This window comes from Corvus kubaryi, unplaced genomic scaffold (assembly GCF_017639235.1).
Source record: "Corvus kubaryi isolate FWS band 111438036 unplaced genomic scaffold, C.kubaryi_AGA036_p1.0 71, whole genome shotgun sequence".
Classification (NCBI taxonomy): Eukaryota; Metazoa; Chordata; class Aves; order Passeriformes; family Corvidae; genus Corvus; species Corvus kubaryi.
The window spans coordinates 5,635,254-5,651,080 of NW_024582059.1; the positions used below are offsets into that span (position 1 = coordinate 5,635,254).

A 15,827-nucleotide genomic window follows, 5' to 3' on the forward strand; every position below is an offset into this window, starting at 1 on the left:
TTATACCTTTTTACAACTTCTGTATTCCTAGCACTTACTGCCTACATTCTTGGACTTGTTTGTCAAGCTAAGAGACTAAACATTTTAGAAGCTTCGTAGTTAGGGATCAGTGTGCCCCAGACCCCAAGGTCCTCTCCAGAACACATTCTGTAAACCAAGATAGAACCATCCAGGGGAAGGTTCCTTGGGGAGGGGGGGGGGGCTCACTTGAACCTCTCATTGGGGAATCTTTGATAGATATGCTAATTAGTAAAACCTATAATGTTATACCCCATGTTGGGGAGATAGACTCGGTGGGGTGCCTCTGGATGCACATGACCTAGACGTGTACACCTAAGGATCCTTAAAAATAAATACCAAGGTAAAATCCCTTTCCCCCTTCTAACTGTGTATGACTCTTGATTTTAAGACCAGGAAAAGGCATCACAATCTTGCAATAAAAATCCATATAAGACAAAGGAGAATAATGGTATCAAAATGATATACAACTAGAAAACCTGATTTTTATTAGAAAAAAAAATCTTTGACAATTAATATACAAAAAGATCACTCTGAAGAAACAATAAATGTGATTTTAGTGAGTTTAGTTTGCATTTCTTAGTATTAGGAAAATACCTGCACTATAAATTCTCCTATGTAATTAGCAGAGCATTTCTGATTCCCTCAGAAATTGTTTCATTGTGTCTTTTAGAGAAGTATTTATAGCTACAGCAACAATATTACATAACAGTTCAAAAAAATATTCCAATTTGCTATGGCAGAAAAGTGACCCTTTCTTTCAGAAAAGTTTATAAAAAAGATCTACACAAACTCCAGTTTATGAAGTTACTAATAAAAAATACACCCAGGTAAGCTGGAAGCAATCTTGATTATCTAGACTTTTTAAAAGACTCCAAACACTTCTGTGCTATAGTGTAGGAACACGACACAAATAGCAAATGCACAGTAGAATGGAGTTTCTTCCAAACACAGCTCTTCAGGAAGTCTCTTTTCTGTTACGATTTTTGCTTTCAAAATGGTATGTCCTTGTAGTTGACTTAAATAAAAGAGCATGTGTGTGTGGGGGAGGCAAAATTACAGTCAATTCTCAATTATCCAGGACCTGTTTATCTGGGTTACAGATTAACTAAGCCACCGAGACAAGAGAAAACAAGCTGGTTCACAGAAAATGCCTGGAGAATTGCAAGACCTTGATCCCTTGGTCTTCACACACAGCTTTTAATTTTCACAGGTCCACCTATCTACGGAAATCTGTGGAAACCCTTCCTATGAGGCAATATCCAAGACAAAATTCAAAACACAACAAAATAAAATCGGGATAACACTAAGTGAGCAGAGACCATTTATTTAAAAAATTGGCAGGACATAGCAAAATAATTTCCCTCATTTCTCTATATGAAAGGACAAATGAAGAGCCCTAAATTTCATGTCAGATCTATGCCATTCATACACCAAAGCCTATTTTAGAACTTTCAACACGTATTGCACACTTTAGCTCTGACAGGCTAATCAGTGGAAAGAAAAATAAATGGCCACTGAAGCATTAAGAAAGGGACTTGGATTACCTCCTCTTCTACGGATTGATACTCCTTATCATCAGGAGCAAGGTCAAGGAGAATGGTCCCCTGACTCACACAGTGGAAAGTCAAATAAGGATTGGTACCTGCAAAGAGAAGGAATGAAAAGGACAAAAATCAACAGGAAAAACCAATACTGGCTCTATTTGTATCCATCATCATCATCATTGTTCTTTTTACACAACCCCAGTACAGCAGGAAATGCAAAATAAACACAAGGCATAAGCACAACCTCAAAAAGATAAAAGTACTTTCATTAGCAGCAGAGGCTTTACAAGAGAGATGAAAAATGCATGTGGGATATAATTGCCCTTCATTGCTTCCTCTTTCAACAGAAACATCTCGGAAGTGTGGGGCAGCTAAAACTCCATCAGGTGTACCCTTCAGGATATAACTGGCCTGTGGGTAGGTACATAGGGCAAATCAATCCAAAAGTTCCTCTCTGGGTAGAAGAGGGTCCTGAGAAACGAGCACAGCTTCCCAAGCTGCCTCCAGGGTATCCATTCTCTGAAAAGGCACGTGATCACTTGGTCTGGTATCTCCTTAATATATTCTTTAGCTATCACAACTCACTCAGCCACCACGTCTGCAGCAAATATACTTTCCTGATGTTCAGATTCTTTCAAGTCCTGGTGACAATGCCTACATTTAGAGAAGGTGACTTGCAGGAGCCTGTGTGTGCTACACCTAGACTAACCAGTGAAAGTGTCATATTTACCTTGCTGTCCTCCTAGAAGTCTCTCCACACCCTTTATTAATTTGTGGCGGTGTCCATACGCATTGATCCCAATTTCTTTAAGCTCTTCATGCCCCATGTCAGCCAACACATCCAGGGTTATCTGGAAAGGTGAAAGATCACAGAAATCACTTGCCAAACCTGGCCTGACTTTCAAGGCTGGAGACCTATCACTTGAGAAAAGCAAAGTATTCATGGTGCAACCAAATGCATGAAGGTAGTTAATGTTTTGCTTCACTTCTACTTGCTGCCACCTTCTGGCAAACCTCTCCCTATCACAGGACCATACCCAGCTGCTACAGTCTGAAATTGTGCACAACTTTTACTTCTCTCACACCAATTAACAGGAGCTGGTTCTCACAGAAGGTTCTCACTAACATTTTTACTTAGGTAGAAGAGGGATGCATGGAAATGCTGGGACAAATATGGGAGTACTTTTGAAACATTCAAAGTTTCACAGTGTTGTACAATTCATTATTTTCACTACACAAGCAGAGGCTAATATTCTACAAGCTTACCAATAACGAGCCAATGTGAAAAAGTGCACATGAAGATAGTGCTGGAAAAAAGAATAAGCTTAAAGAAGATGAGCTTGTTTTTTCTACAAAGAAACTTACAAGAAGAGCTAGATTATTTCAAAATGATGAATATATTGAATCCGATTTGCATTGTTAAATCTTATTAGCAGGGGAAAATTTTAACAACAGGTTAGGAGTTAAGGAAGCAAAAGCAGAACAAGACCAGCTAGGCAATAGGAAGGTGTGAAAAATACTACGAAAACCTGAGAAGAGTATAGGTGGTTTGAGGTTGGTTTCCTTCTGAATAGAAACACTTCCAAATTAAAGGAAAAAGCTTATGCTTCATATACCAGAAGGGAAAAAATTACATGGTATTTTACCTTTGAAGAGATACCTCCTAGTGTTTTATAGAAACAGCTGGAACTGTAAGCAACACATTACATTTTAAACCTTCGTTTCCTGATTCCTCAGTAAAAGATTAGCAGCAGAGGACAGAGGAAAAAATAATCATCACATCCAGTCTCTTGCACTTGCACCTTTCACTTCCACCAGTACACCCATCTCACTCATGTAAACAGATCTATTTAACTGCAACATGTTAAATTTAAGAAACAGTACATAAAGGGAATCTACAAATACATTACAAGTACTTCTGCCGCAAAACACAACGTAAGCTTGAGAAACTTACATTAGTTGTACTCTTTTGATATATTGTGAATTATTGATAAATCTGCAGGTTTTTTTCCCTTATCTCTCAATGCCATTTGAAAGTTAGCCCAGCAAAACCCAGTTAATCCTATGATCCTAACCTAATAGGAAATGTAGCTTCTGCATTCTGTAGCATGAATACTCCTGGGCTAGATTTTTAATTCAGCCTATAGTCAAACTGGAGAGTTTCCTACATCTAACCAAAGTATCACATGCAGCATGACAGGTGGTGAAAGGCTTGTTTGGCTATCGAGACTGCTGAAGGACAAATGCAGGTGACATTTCAACCTAACTTCATTATAGTCATCATGTTCAAAGTTCACAAGGTCCAAAACAACTCTCAGAATACAACCCAAATTGGCAGTCAGAGTGTATGTATAAGTGAAAGCTACCTGACACCTGAATCCAACAAGAAAAGGTATTTTCGTAGGTTTCGCAACTTCACCATATTGTATCTGGCAATTCATTTGCAGAAAACTGAAAGAAAACTTGGACACACTTGTTTTTCTGTAGATGTGAAATGTGGGGTTTTTCCTTCCCTTTTTTAATTAGACAATGAAAATGTCACTCGAGTTTATTAGGTTAGTTTATCTTCTGAACATACAAACAGAGATGAAGCTTGCCACTTACCTGTTCTGTCTCAAAGATGTCTCGGAGGTGTTCAAGACCCAGGCTTTTTAGGAACTGGGTAATGTTCATGTCAAGACCAGAAACTGTAAGAGAAGAAACAAGTCTTTATATCCTATACATCTGAAGTAACAAAAACCAAACCAACCAACTTAAAAAAAAATTAAGCAATACCACTGATTCTCTCAAAATTCCCAACTCTGATTCTTTTTACAATCAATTTGTCTATGTCTGTAATAAACAATCTACTTCCGTTGTGCCAAAGCTCATCACCATTTCCTCTTCAGAATCAACTATTAAAAGCACAAACCATCTGTGACAAATACAGGCTCATACTGCAAAGAGAAGGAAAAGAAGGGTGGGTGTATTTTTGCTACCTGATCCCCTTAGATTCTGACCTAAAGCATGGATTCCAGATACTAATCAAAGGGTTTGAAAAGCCTTAGCAAAATCCCCCAGCCATCACAATCAGTACTCCTTCATCAAAATAATTCTCATTGGATTTTCTTTGTAAAGTCAATGAACATCTGGGCACCTAATCAGATCTGCATCTGTAGTCAGACCTAATCACTGATAGCAGACACAGATGAACAGTTAACAGTGAACAGTTAACAAGCATGGGACACTTTAAAATACAGATAACAGTTCAAACTGCACAGTATTTTCTGGCTAGTCAGAAATGCTTTTCAGATAAAGCACGGCCCATTTTGATACTAAACTACTGTACTTCTGGCAATGTAAACTTGTCCAACAGCAAATGCACCTTCTCCTTCCTTCCTGTCAGTTCCTGCTGCTCCATCCCCAGCATTTGATGCCCCTCCTACGGCTAGTTCTGCCAGTGGGCCCGTGAGGTTATCTATGCTGCTGGCAGCAGAGAGGCAGGACGGTGTAGATGCTGGCGAGATCACAGAGGCACTAACAACAGTAGCTTGAGGCTTGAAGCACGTAGGCAAAGCTTCTGGAGGCATCGCATCTATCAGCAAAGCTCGGATATCATCAGCCTGAAAAACAGAAAGAACACCCAACATGAGCTCCTACTATCACAAGTCACTGATCTCTGGAAAGAATTTTAAGTTGATTTATTTGATTGTTCTGTTCCCCATTAGAAAGAAAACTGCCAACTTCTGTCACAGGGGAATTCATGATTGCAAGAACATTTTGATTCACCACTCAAGACACAGGTGGAACCAGGCTCTCCCCACTTCTAAAGGTATGTAAGAAGGTACATCTAATTTCTTTCTGGCACAATGACTTTATAGGTGTTAAAGCCAGGGAGAACAATGCAGCAACTTTATTAGAAATCCTTCACAACCTAGGCCAAGAAATGCCACTTCTTAATTTCTGTCAGGCTCAACTTCAGGTGCACTGGAACATGGTTTCAGTGGAAAGATTACCACCACCTTTGCTATAATCACACCTCATAGGGTTAGAACAGATAAAAAAAAGGACAGGAGCTCAGGAGAACTTAGCTAACAATTTGATTTAGCCTTTATTGACTAAATTAAGCAATACCCTCATCTTCAAGAACTTCCTCTTTAAAAGTTCTTGTAGAACATGATTAAGACATCCTTATCGTCCCCCAGAGAAATCAAATAATTTTCATATCCTTCATCACAAAGCAAGTTTTCTAGAGCTCAGATTACTCTGGAAGGTATTTCTTGACCTCTCCATAAATAAATCAACAGCCCTAAAAGATACTTGCACTGAAACCAGACACAGCATCCAATTTGGCTGCATTATCCATTCCATCAAGATTGTTTAAGGTGGGGCATACATGTTCATATAACTTTATTAGGCTTTTTAACCAGACACCACTTACAAGAAAGTTTACAGATGCCAGTTTTGGAAAAAGTTTGATAGCCACCTACAAATCTTTGGAGGTAGAATGAATTCTTTGGAATGTTGTTTTGGAATTAATAAAAAAAAAAGGAACTGAGGTAATATGGAGGCACTGAGCGTAATTATCCACTAAACGTTCCCATTCCTCTAAAGGCCCATCTGATGTTCCTCCTAGGTTCAAAGAAATAATCACCAACAGCACACAGACTGGCCATCATCAGAGACATTCCAGACAGTTTTATTTCCGGGAATGCGGAGATTGATCCCAGGAGTGAATCCTTAAGGAGAAGCAAATCTTAAATCACAAGCCACACTAAGATCTCAGCCAAAGGAAAATGCTTGGACCCATGGACAAAAAGCCACAAACAGGCACTCAGAAGATGCTCTTCTCTCTCCACCTCAGCACAATGGAAGTGGAGGACTGCTGATGCCTTGGAGCCATAGAAATGAATTTAATATACATAGCAAATCCTCCAGAGCAGCCTGTGGCTGGCTAACATGAACTTACTGTTGCCAGGTCTAGTGGTGTCTGACCCTCTTGGTTCTTCATAGTTGGATCTGCTCCATGAGCTAACAGCAGAGCACAGAGCTGTGTCCTTCCTTTTTGTGCAGCTTCATGCAAAGGTGTGAATGCCCATTTATCTGTTGCATTTACACATGTATTATATTTGATCAACAGTGCTGCTATATCCACATGCTGGAAAACACAAGAACATCTCAATCAACATGCCACTGGTAAAACATATATTCCTTTTTCATGTTGGAAGTAATGGTGCCTAGAGACTCTTGTGGTTTCTCTCCTCTGTAACTCATTCTGCCTCCTGTGTCACAGGAGCAGCACACTTCTCCAGGTACCAATTTATACTGCAGCTCCACAGTCATCTGTGTCTGTGCACTACCAGATCACTCACCAGCACATGAAGAATTGGGATCAGGCACAGAGTCAGATTTCTGTCGAATCACCCCAAGTACATAGCATGAAGTTTGTGCCAGCTGCAGGAGCAGACATGATACTTAACCCTGAATAAAAAAATTATTTGTGGACAACTTTGAACTGGCAAATTTACAGAGCTGCAACTTTTGTGGCACAATACTAGAAGCTCTGAAGATCATGGTGGTGTGCTACGGAGCCACCCCTGTCTGTACACAAAAGTCTTTGTTGTACTTTCTTTCTTGCAAGACTTTGAACTCATCTGTGGCAGAACAGATCTGTTCTATCTTCAATCATATTTTATGAGAACTGTAATTGATAAAACATGAGTGTTACAAGGGACAACTGTTTTACATGGGTTATAAAAGTAATGAACTTATAACCCCATGTTTCCATCAATATCCTGGCCTTGAAGTCTCCCAAGTAAAAATACGAGAAAACTGACAAATGAAATCTTTGCCTGTCTCTAACCAGCAGATCTTTTTTGTGCAAAACAGCAAAGAAAAACACCAGGTAGTAAAAATGAGTGGGTAGGAGCATGAAACACTGAGATTGTAAGCAGAAGCACAAAGACTTGCCAATGGATTGCCTTTTTCCCCTCAATGGCAATTAAGTGACTCTTTGCAGCTCTCATAAAACAGCTTGGTCTCTGAACAAGTGTGATGTGAAAATACTGCCAACTTTATTTTTCCTCTCTGCCAAACTTTTAAAGCAATTGCTGTTCCTGTGATTTTTCTGCCACAGAAAGCCCTATTGAGGGACACACGGCATGAAGTGCTGGGTGGGAGAACTGAAGAAACTTTTGTGAGGAAAAGGCAGAGCCTGTGAAACTTGCCAGCTATGAACTTGTGAAACCAGTACTCATCTCCTCTCTACCTCCCATCACAGACATCTGAACAGGCTGATGACAGCTCAGAGAGAAGTGTGGGATGCCAGGAAAGGTATACAGCAACTCTTAACTAAATAAGCTGATGGAAAAGCACCAAACACTGCCTTTTTAATGTTTCCTAGAGAAAGCAAGGCAATCAGGTTAGCTTGGCATTATGATTTTTAGAAATGGTAACTGGCTAAAATCAATCTCTGACACTTCTCTATGCCAATAAGAAATGCTCTGACTTTGTGTAAAATGTATGTTTTGGTTTCTCATGCCAAAGAACAAGAACACAGTATTTCCAACAGACTTTATATCTTAGCAACATCCTGGGAATTAATGCTTATGGCAGATGCTGATACACAATATTGCTTGGTATTAGGACCCTGTATCATAAAAGAATTCTTTGTTGCATTTCTAATCTTTCATCGGGATTTGAGGCTTTTTGCTCTTTGGGACACTGGGATCCCAGAGTGATGTAAAGAACCAATACAAATGGTGTAGATTGAGTTCCACTGATGCTCTTTTAAAAAACAAGGTGAATGCTGCACATTTTATTTCATTTGCTCTCAAACAAAAGCAATCATGGCTCTATTATGGTCACCTCTCCCAGATTTTTCTGTATTTGTGCCAGGGCCAGGTAAGTAACAGACAAAGCATATCATGAGACCATCAAACCCATTACTTCATGAGCTTCATATCCTCTGTCTGACTGTAAGCACAGTGCTAGGAGCTTCTCAAGCACTGTCTCTGTACAATTATTTACAAGAGATTTCTTTCTCACCCAGTCCACAACTAACAACTGCTTATAAGCAATCTATTAGGCATCTGTGCAACTGGTACACAGATGCTTACTCCTATATGGAGGAAGGAGGGCCTGCCTCATACAAAATGGTTTGAATCTGCCACTGCATGCACCCCCCCTGCAGGACAACCACATTACAAACTCAGTAGGTCCTTCAACACTTCAGCTCTAGCAATAGATTCCCACCAAACACCAGCTGTAACACACCTCCACTTCGCTGTCATCGTCTGCACACAATCCCATGGTATTTTTCTCTTCCTTCCATCTAAGTCTTTCAGAGACAACTTAAGGTCTTTTCTGTTTCAAATGTCACCCCAAACTTAACACTGTTCAATCCTGTGCATCTGCTTGCCTACATAAAAGCTACATTGTAGTGATCTTTCTGAACTGCACCATTTAACTGCTACCGCACACCTGAATGTGTGTCCTACTGAATGTATAGGACTGCAAACAGGACTCAAAACAGTAACTTAACCCAACAAATATTTCATGCTATCAAAACCAGAACTATGTTCACAGCCAAACAGCTGCAAAGTAACTGGCTTTGGATATGATTTTAATGAGTCCCCTGCTGTTCTACTCATGGCAAGACTGCCTGCACCTACCCCATAGGATGCTGCATTGTGTAGGGGGATTAATCCTCCTTTGTCCTGGGCATTAACATCAGCACCATGCTCAAGAAGGTATTCAGCTACTTCCAAATTGTTGTAACCAGCTGTAGAAAAAGCACAGGAAAAGAAATTCAGTGTTAGGAGAGCTAAACTAAAGAAAAATATTAAACAGAAAAGCTAAGGCAATTTTTCAACTGCAAAAGTTCCTCTTCCCTAGTAATTGTATCAGCTCCTGAAATACGGGTGCCATAGTTAACTCTTTGTACAGGACAATTCTCTGTGAAACTCTTCTTATACCAATCCTGATTTTGGCAAATTACATCTGTAGACCTACCATAAATATGCAAGCCTTCAAAACCTGGCGTGCTACCCACCTGCAAGATGCAGCGGTGTTGAATTTCTTCCCTGGGTGTCTCTGCAATTGATATTTTCTTGAGTACACAGCTTCTGCACACGTGCCAGGCACCCCTTCTTGGCAGCATCTAGCAAGGCAGCATCTCCTCGCAGTAAGTCCTGGATATCTGTGTCCCCTTCTTTCACCAAATCTAGAGGAGTGTTCCCATCTCGATTCTTTTTTGTTGGATCAGCTCCATGCTGCAAAGAGCAAAGCGGAACGCTACTGTCACAGTCGTGTGCAGAGCAGTGCATGAAGTGTGTCACTATTTTGTGAAACAAGATGGGACTTTGCTGACCTATCATAATGAAATAATAATTGTATAGGCACATGAAAATAAATCCAGAAGGCTGAGGCCTAAAAGCACTAGTCAGAAAGACAGCTGTGTGAATCTCAATTCCACAGGCAAGAACGGCAGCCCTCTCCATGAGCTGTCCCTGCTCTATTTGCAACTGAAGCATGTTCAGGAGCATTTCCTGCATATAGCTATTTCTTACTGCCACAGCAGTGTGAAAGGAAAGCCAACTGCAAGTACCCTGCTGCCAGTCCTCCTCTTCTCCTGAAAACTGGCAGGAATCAAATGGCTGGCAGAGGTATTTCCTGAGCACAACCTTCTGAGCTAGCAAAGCCAGGCTCTGAATTTTACTAAATGTCATCCTGATATTGAAAGGCACTTGTTTCAGAAGGGAACTAGAAAAGTACTCTTCTCTATACTTCCCAATAGATAACAGCACCATCTTAAGCAGTTTACAGGTCTTTGAAAAAGTGAAAAAAAATTTGGTGGACAAGTGGAGTTGGATGCTTGCTGGTAAAACATGCAGACCAGGCAGTGATAAGAACACAGTACTGGAGCACAGGGGATGAGAAGGAGAACATACAACTATGTAGAGCATATGGTGTGAGTCACGTCCACATTCAGTTTTGTGGGAGGACAGCTCCTTCCCTATTCCCTCTCAGCAGCAATGGGAAAAAAACAAAGATAGATAAAGCAGAGGCAGCTGCTGGCACCATAGTTCTCTGGCTGACTTCTTCAGAATAGTCAAACACAGTGGTCCAATCCCTGCCAGCAAGCCTACCCTGCCATTTCCCACTGGACGTGCTGGCATAGCTGGTGCACAGCTAGTGTGAGCCATGGGGAATGAGATGGGGATGGGGAGAACAGAGGGAATTAACTGTATTTGGAAGCAACACAACTGTGTTCATGGTGTAAAGGATAAAGAGCAAGGGACAGAAAGGAACAGAGTATTGATTACACAGAACCAGTTCCACATCTGTGGTTCTCTCAGGAAGAGAGCATTCTTCACACAAAGTTTTTTAGACTGCAATGATTTCTCCAAGATATGACCTGAAATCCCTTATTTTAAAGCTCATCAGCATTGAAACTATTCAAATATGCTCCAGAATAAATATCTGAATGAAGAGGCAGTGTCTTCTGAGACCCCTTCCAAGGCATAGAAACAAATGAAGGTGGTAATTTCAAAGAAAGGTGACAAAAAAAGAGTGTCTCCAAAATGCCTGTTTATTTTTGTTTCCTTCTTCAAGCAGACCAGGAGAGAAGGAGCAGACATCTGGAGGAGTCAAGCTCAACATCCACAACTCAGCAGAACTGACAGCACTGCCAGCAGGCATAGGAGACACAGCAGGAGAAACCCTGAGTAAACTCCAGTGCGAGCACATACCCACAGACACCCAGAGACTTCACAGCTGTGGGCATATTTAGCTCTTGTGCAAGAGTGATTTTTTAAAAAAAAAATTTCAGCACTTTTCTATTTCCCATTATACATCCATTCAGGATCCTCTGAAGACAAAATATGGCTAAATTCCCTGTGGAATTATCAGAAAAGGCCAGAGACCTGTGTCTATAATGCAACACTGTGCTTGAGAGATTATGAGTGTTCCTACAGCTTGAGCTAACATCTCTATTAGGCTGTTACTTCCAGGCCACCACCATGCCTACTCCACAGACATCTCTTAATATCTCCTGGTTTCTGCTGTAGATGTGATTCAAACTATCATGCTTCTCTCTCTGACTGCTTTTTTGGTAATCAAGTGAAATTAATTAATGATATAGGAGGGAAGTATTGGGGCTTTGCAGCAGCAAATGAAAAGCGGCTGGGGAAGATCCTCATTATTTTAAGACTATCCATATTCTAACTTTCTCCTATTTTAAATGTCGTGCTTCAGAGAGACATTAGTAGGCAAGGCTGAAAGGAAATAGGATTGGCAAGAAATTCTACTCTAGCACCCCTTTTCACCCTCCCAGGGCAGGATCTGACTTTATGTTAAGAAGTTTCTCAAACTCATTTTTGTCACTGGAAACATCTTTGCATTACCTCATGCTTTTTACAGGTTCTTCCTGTAAGTATAATGAATATTTATACCACCATATATTAACATGCATTTCCTCCAGGAGCTTGATATTAACATAACAGTTTTAAATTTCTCTCATACCAAACAGCACTTAGGACCCACCCTCAGTTATTATTCTGTAACACACTCTTGCATAAGTATTAACAAAATTTACTTAAATGCAGTAACTGTTTCAGAAACAGATGGATAGGACAAGGTAGGGAGTTCTGATTTTTACACTAATTCAGCTGGTTTTTCCAGTTTCAGAGTCCTGTCAACTCAGCTAACAGTACTAATACACGTGCTGGAAACTGTACTTGTACCGATGATTCTTTTTAAATCAATGATATTACACAAGAAACCATCTGAAAATTGCAAGATGAAAATTGATTCAAAGATACCACAAAGAATTCACTGAATGCAATTAACCTTGCATTAATTAGTCTTCAGAAAAAATAAACATATATGCATTTAAAGACACATCTGAGAACTCCAGCACATACTTTTAAAAGCAGTTTGCAGATTTCATATTTTCCTTTTGCTGCTGCTTCATGTAGAGGAGTGAATTTCCACAGGTCTGCCACGTTGACAGAAGCACCATGCCTCACTAAGAGTTCAGCCACTTCGTAGTGTCCATAAGAACAGGCATTGTGCAGGGGCACTAAGCCACTAATCAAAGAGAAAGCATTAATAGCTAGAGAATAAAATCCTATATGCAATCAGTAGATAAAACTCCCACTTTCACCAGACATTATTGTTATCTTTCAGTCTTTCCAGTTTTCATGGCTTTAGTTCTCTCTATTAAATTAAACTTAAAACTTAAATTAAAACTTAATTATCCTTCTTCAGTTCTCATCCACAAGACTTTTAAATACTTAGAAAGCCCCAATGTTACAGCTTCCACAAGCAACTTCAATGATGTTAATAACAGACATGAACTAAATTGCAAGACTCACTGTTGTTCTGAGTTTGGATATTTGAGTGTAAATTTCAAGAAAGACATAACACTAATATATTGTGTTTGAAGTACAGTTATTAGTAAGTACTGCATATCTGACAGATACAGAAGGATACCCAAACATTTCTTCCAGGGTAAGCCTGAAAATCCAGTATTGGAAATTAATTATCCTCCACCCTGAACTAATATAGTGGAGTAAAAGAGCAAACATAATCATGCTGCTTCACAATTAAGGCAAAAACCTGTAAATGGTTAATACAATTTAACTGAATATTAACTGAAAAAATAACTAACTTAATAATAAAAGCTAACAGAATTAGAAAAATGACCACAGATAACCCTGGTATTTTACCCTATTTTATTCAAAACTAATGTTAGATCACCTAAGACAAGTTAAAGGCTGCTTTCAAGCAAAAGTCTCCAAAATGGGCAAAAAGGAGAAAAGAAGTGTCATGTATTACAGTGCCAGGTATATACTTAATAATGGCTTTTCCAGAAAGCAAAGTATGCTGTAATGGTCTATAAATCTCCCTACAGCACAGGAACAACGCAGAACAAGAAGGAAAGAGAAAAATCCTCAAGAGAAAAACACAATGGTCACTGAAATCTGAAGCAAAATGAATAGGTGGGATATAAGTCTCACACTAATAGAGAACAGCAGGACATATCATGGAATGAAATGTACCCTTTATCTTTGGCATGCACATCTGCTCCATGGTGCAAGAGGTACTCCACCACTGATACGCGGTTATACCCTGCAGCAAAGTGCAGTGGTGTTGAATGACGGCCTTCCAGATCTCTGCAATTCACATTCTGAGGGCTGCAAAGTTGCTGTGAAGACAAGAGAACCCAAAATCTAGTACAAAACTAAAACTAACGAATAAAAAACTCCACAAAACCAAACAGCAACAACAAAACATGAAACAAACCCAAAAGAAAAAAACTAAACTACCACCTCCAAAGACCCCAACACAAAATTTGATCCCCTTATTATACAAATTTTTTGAAGTACTAGGAAATTTCTTTCCACTTATGCAAAGTTAAAAAAAAAGCAGCTCTAAATTTATAGCTGAAAGTACTTCTTTAACAAACAAGAATTAAATGATGGGAGCAGTGTGAAGATGTTCCTAATGTATTAGAAAGGGTGAACCTCTACATCATCAAGTCCCAGGTTCAAGGCCATGTAACTTTCTCCAGATATATTGCCATTTCCGGCTTATATTGCCTTCAGAGAACTAGAAATATTTAACTTAGCAGTCAAAGGAGCTGCTGGTGCACAAAACTGCTGCTGTTTGAATACTAATATATATCATGTTGAAGTTCAAGGTGGGAAAGTATGCACAACAGTCTATCTGCAGGCTGTTTGGTCCACAGACCAAGTAACAAAAAAATGATCAAACCTTCCTGTGATGTTGGGATTCCATGGCCTGACCCTTCACCTTCAGATTAAGGATGGTTTAAAATATGAAGTCTGTTACCTATTAACAGTGTTTGCTTGCCATCTGATTGAATCATGCACCTGAGGGCTTGTTTCTACTAAACTGTGATTCTGAGAACCACAGGGTCTGCTTCAAAGAATTATGGGTACATCTGAGTCCATTGAAGACGTGACTGTGTGAAGGACTGGCAGAATAAATAAGCAGAAACTCAAGAGAAACACACCTCAGTACATCTTAATGCACTGCTTTCTAGAAGGAAAAAAAGAAAGATCCACTCCTTCCCATTTTTTATGATTTACCATCCATTGGGCACTGCTTCCACAACTCATGTAGCAGAGGTTTCCACTAGCCTTGCATAGCAATGCAAAGTAGAAAATTCACATGAACTGTTCAAACCTACCTTCACAGTTTCCAAGTCTCCAGCTTTGGACGCTTCTAACAACCGATAATCCACATCGGATGTGCGCACAGGTGTACTTTCTACATAGGGAAAAAGATGCTTTAGGATACTTAAGTTCTATTAACTTGTGCTCACCATATTTTCCAAAGCTGGGGGGTGAACTTTGTTGTTACTCGCAAAAATGCGGCTCGGGTTGTTCAAGTTCATATTGCCAAAATGGCTGAATAAGGAGCTTTAGTGTCAGAGCAAATCAGTCAGATTTTGACTCTAGAGCTGACATTATTCTGCCAACATTCTTCTCTCTCAATCCACGTACACACATTCATGTGCACATTTTAACAAGTAACAGTACCCACGTAACCAGCTACATCTCAGGAGTACACTTCAAAACTGTCTTTCCTTGCACTGCTGTAAAATGCTTTTTCTTAGTTTTGTCCTGTTTTAAGGTAATATTGTTGAAACACTAGAGGAAACAGAGTTTCTAGCTACCATGGGTCTTCTCATCTATCTGGATATCAGCCTTTGTTTGACTACCTGCACACCTCACTGTAAGGTGAGTTACTTGCTCTGTAGTAGCTACTGATGCAATTATTCTTCTCTGTACTTGCAAAAATTCAAATGTAACGTGGGTAAGAGGATGCAAACCCTTAAGCACTTACGTGAAAAATAGTGGCACCCTCTTCAAACATCTATTCATCTTTTTAATGCAAGACATAAACAAATTGTTACCTAAGCAGTATCCAGAGCACTTTCACAATAAAATCTTTCTCTGCTGCACAGAGATTTGAAGTAGAACTTCAAACAGTTTAGCAACTATCAGTGTTTTTCTGCCAGTAACACTCTGCTTGTGACTGCTAAAGTATGAAGTACCTAACAGGTTGCCTGATGGAGGGAAAAAGGTTTCTTACGTGCTCAGCAATGTTCCAGCCCTGGAACTTGCTACCAAAAGAATCCCAAAACTCCGTAGGTGTGCCTTCCTACAATCTCCTTGTACAGCAGCATGCTCTAAATCTACAAGATGGTTATTTTCTTCCTGATTTGCACAAAATCCCTGAACTGAGCAG

At 39.8% G+C, this 15,827-nt stretch overlaps 1 protein-coding gene across 1 annotated transcript in view; it reads right to left on the minus strand.

The window, feature by feature from the left end:
- The window catches only part of TNKS (tankyrase), a 140,098-nt gene that overhangs the window by 12,516 nt on the left and 111,755 nt on the right, over positions 1 to 15,827 (minus strand). The window contains exons 13-22 of the mRNA XM_042049594.1: positions 14,764 to 14,843; positions 13,610 to 13,755; positions 12,470 to 12,635; positions 9,598 to 9,817; positions 9,218 to 9,327; positions 6,514 to 6,702; positions 4,930 to 5,167; positions 4,170 to 4,252; positions 2,296 to 2,416; positions 1,566 to 1,663 (exon numbers count right to left, since the gene is read on the minus strand). Coding sequence (XP_041905528.1) covers positions 1,566 to 1,663; positions 2,296 to 2,416; positions 4,170 to 4,252; positions 4,930 to 5,167; positions 6,514 to 6,702; positions 9,218 to 9,327; positions 9,598 to 9,817; positions 12,470 to 12,635; positions 13,610 to 13,755; positions 14,764 to 14,843 — 1,451 coding nt within the window. The remainder of the gene's footprint in view (positions 1 to 1,565; positions 1,664 to 2,295; positions 2,417 to 4,169; positions 4,253 to 4,929; positions 5,168 to 6,513; positions 6,703 to 9,217; positions 9,328 to 9,597; positions 9,818 to 12,469; positions 12,636 to 13,609; positions 13,756 to 14,763; positions 14,844 to 15,827) is intronic.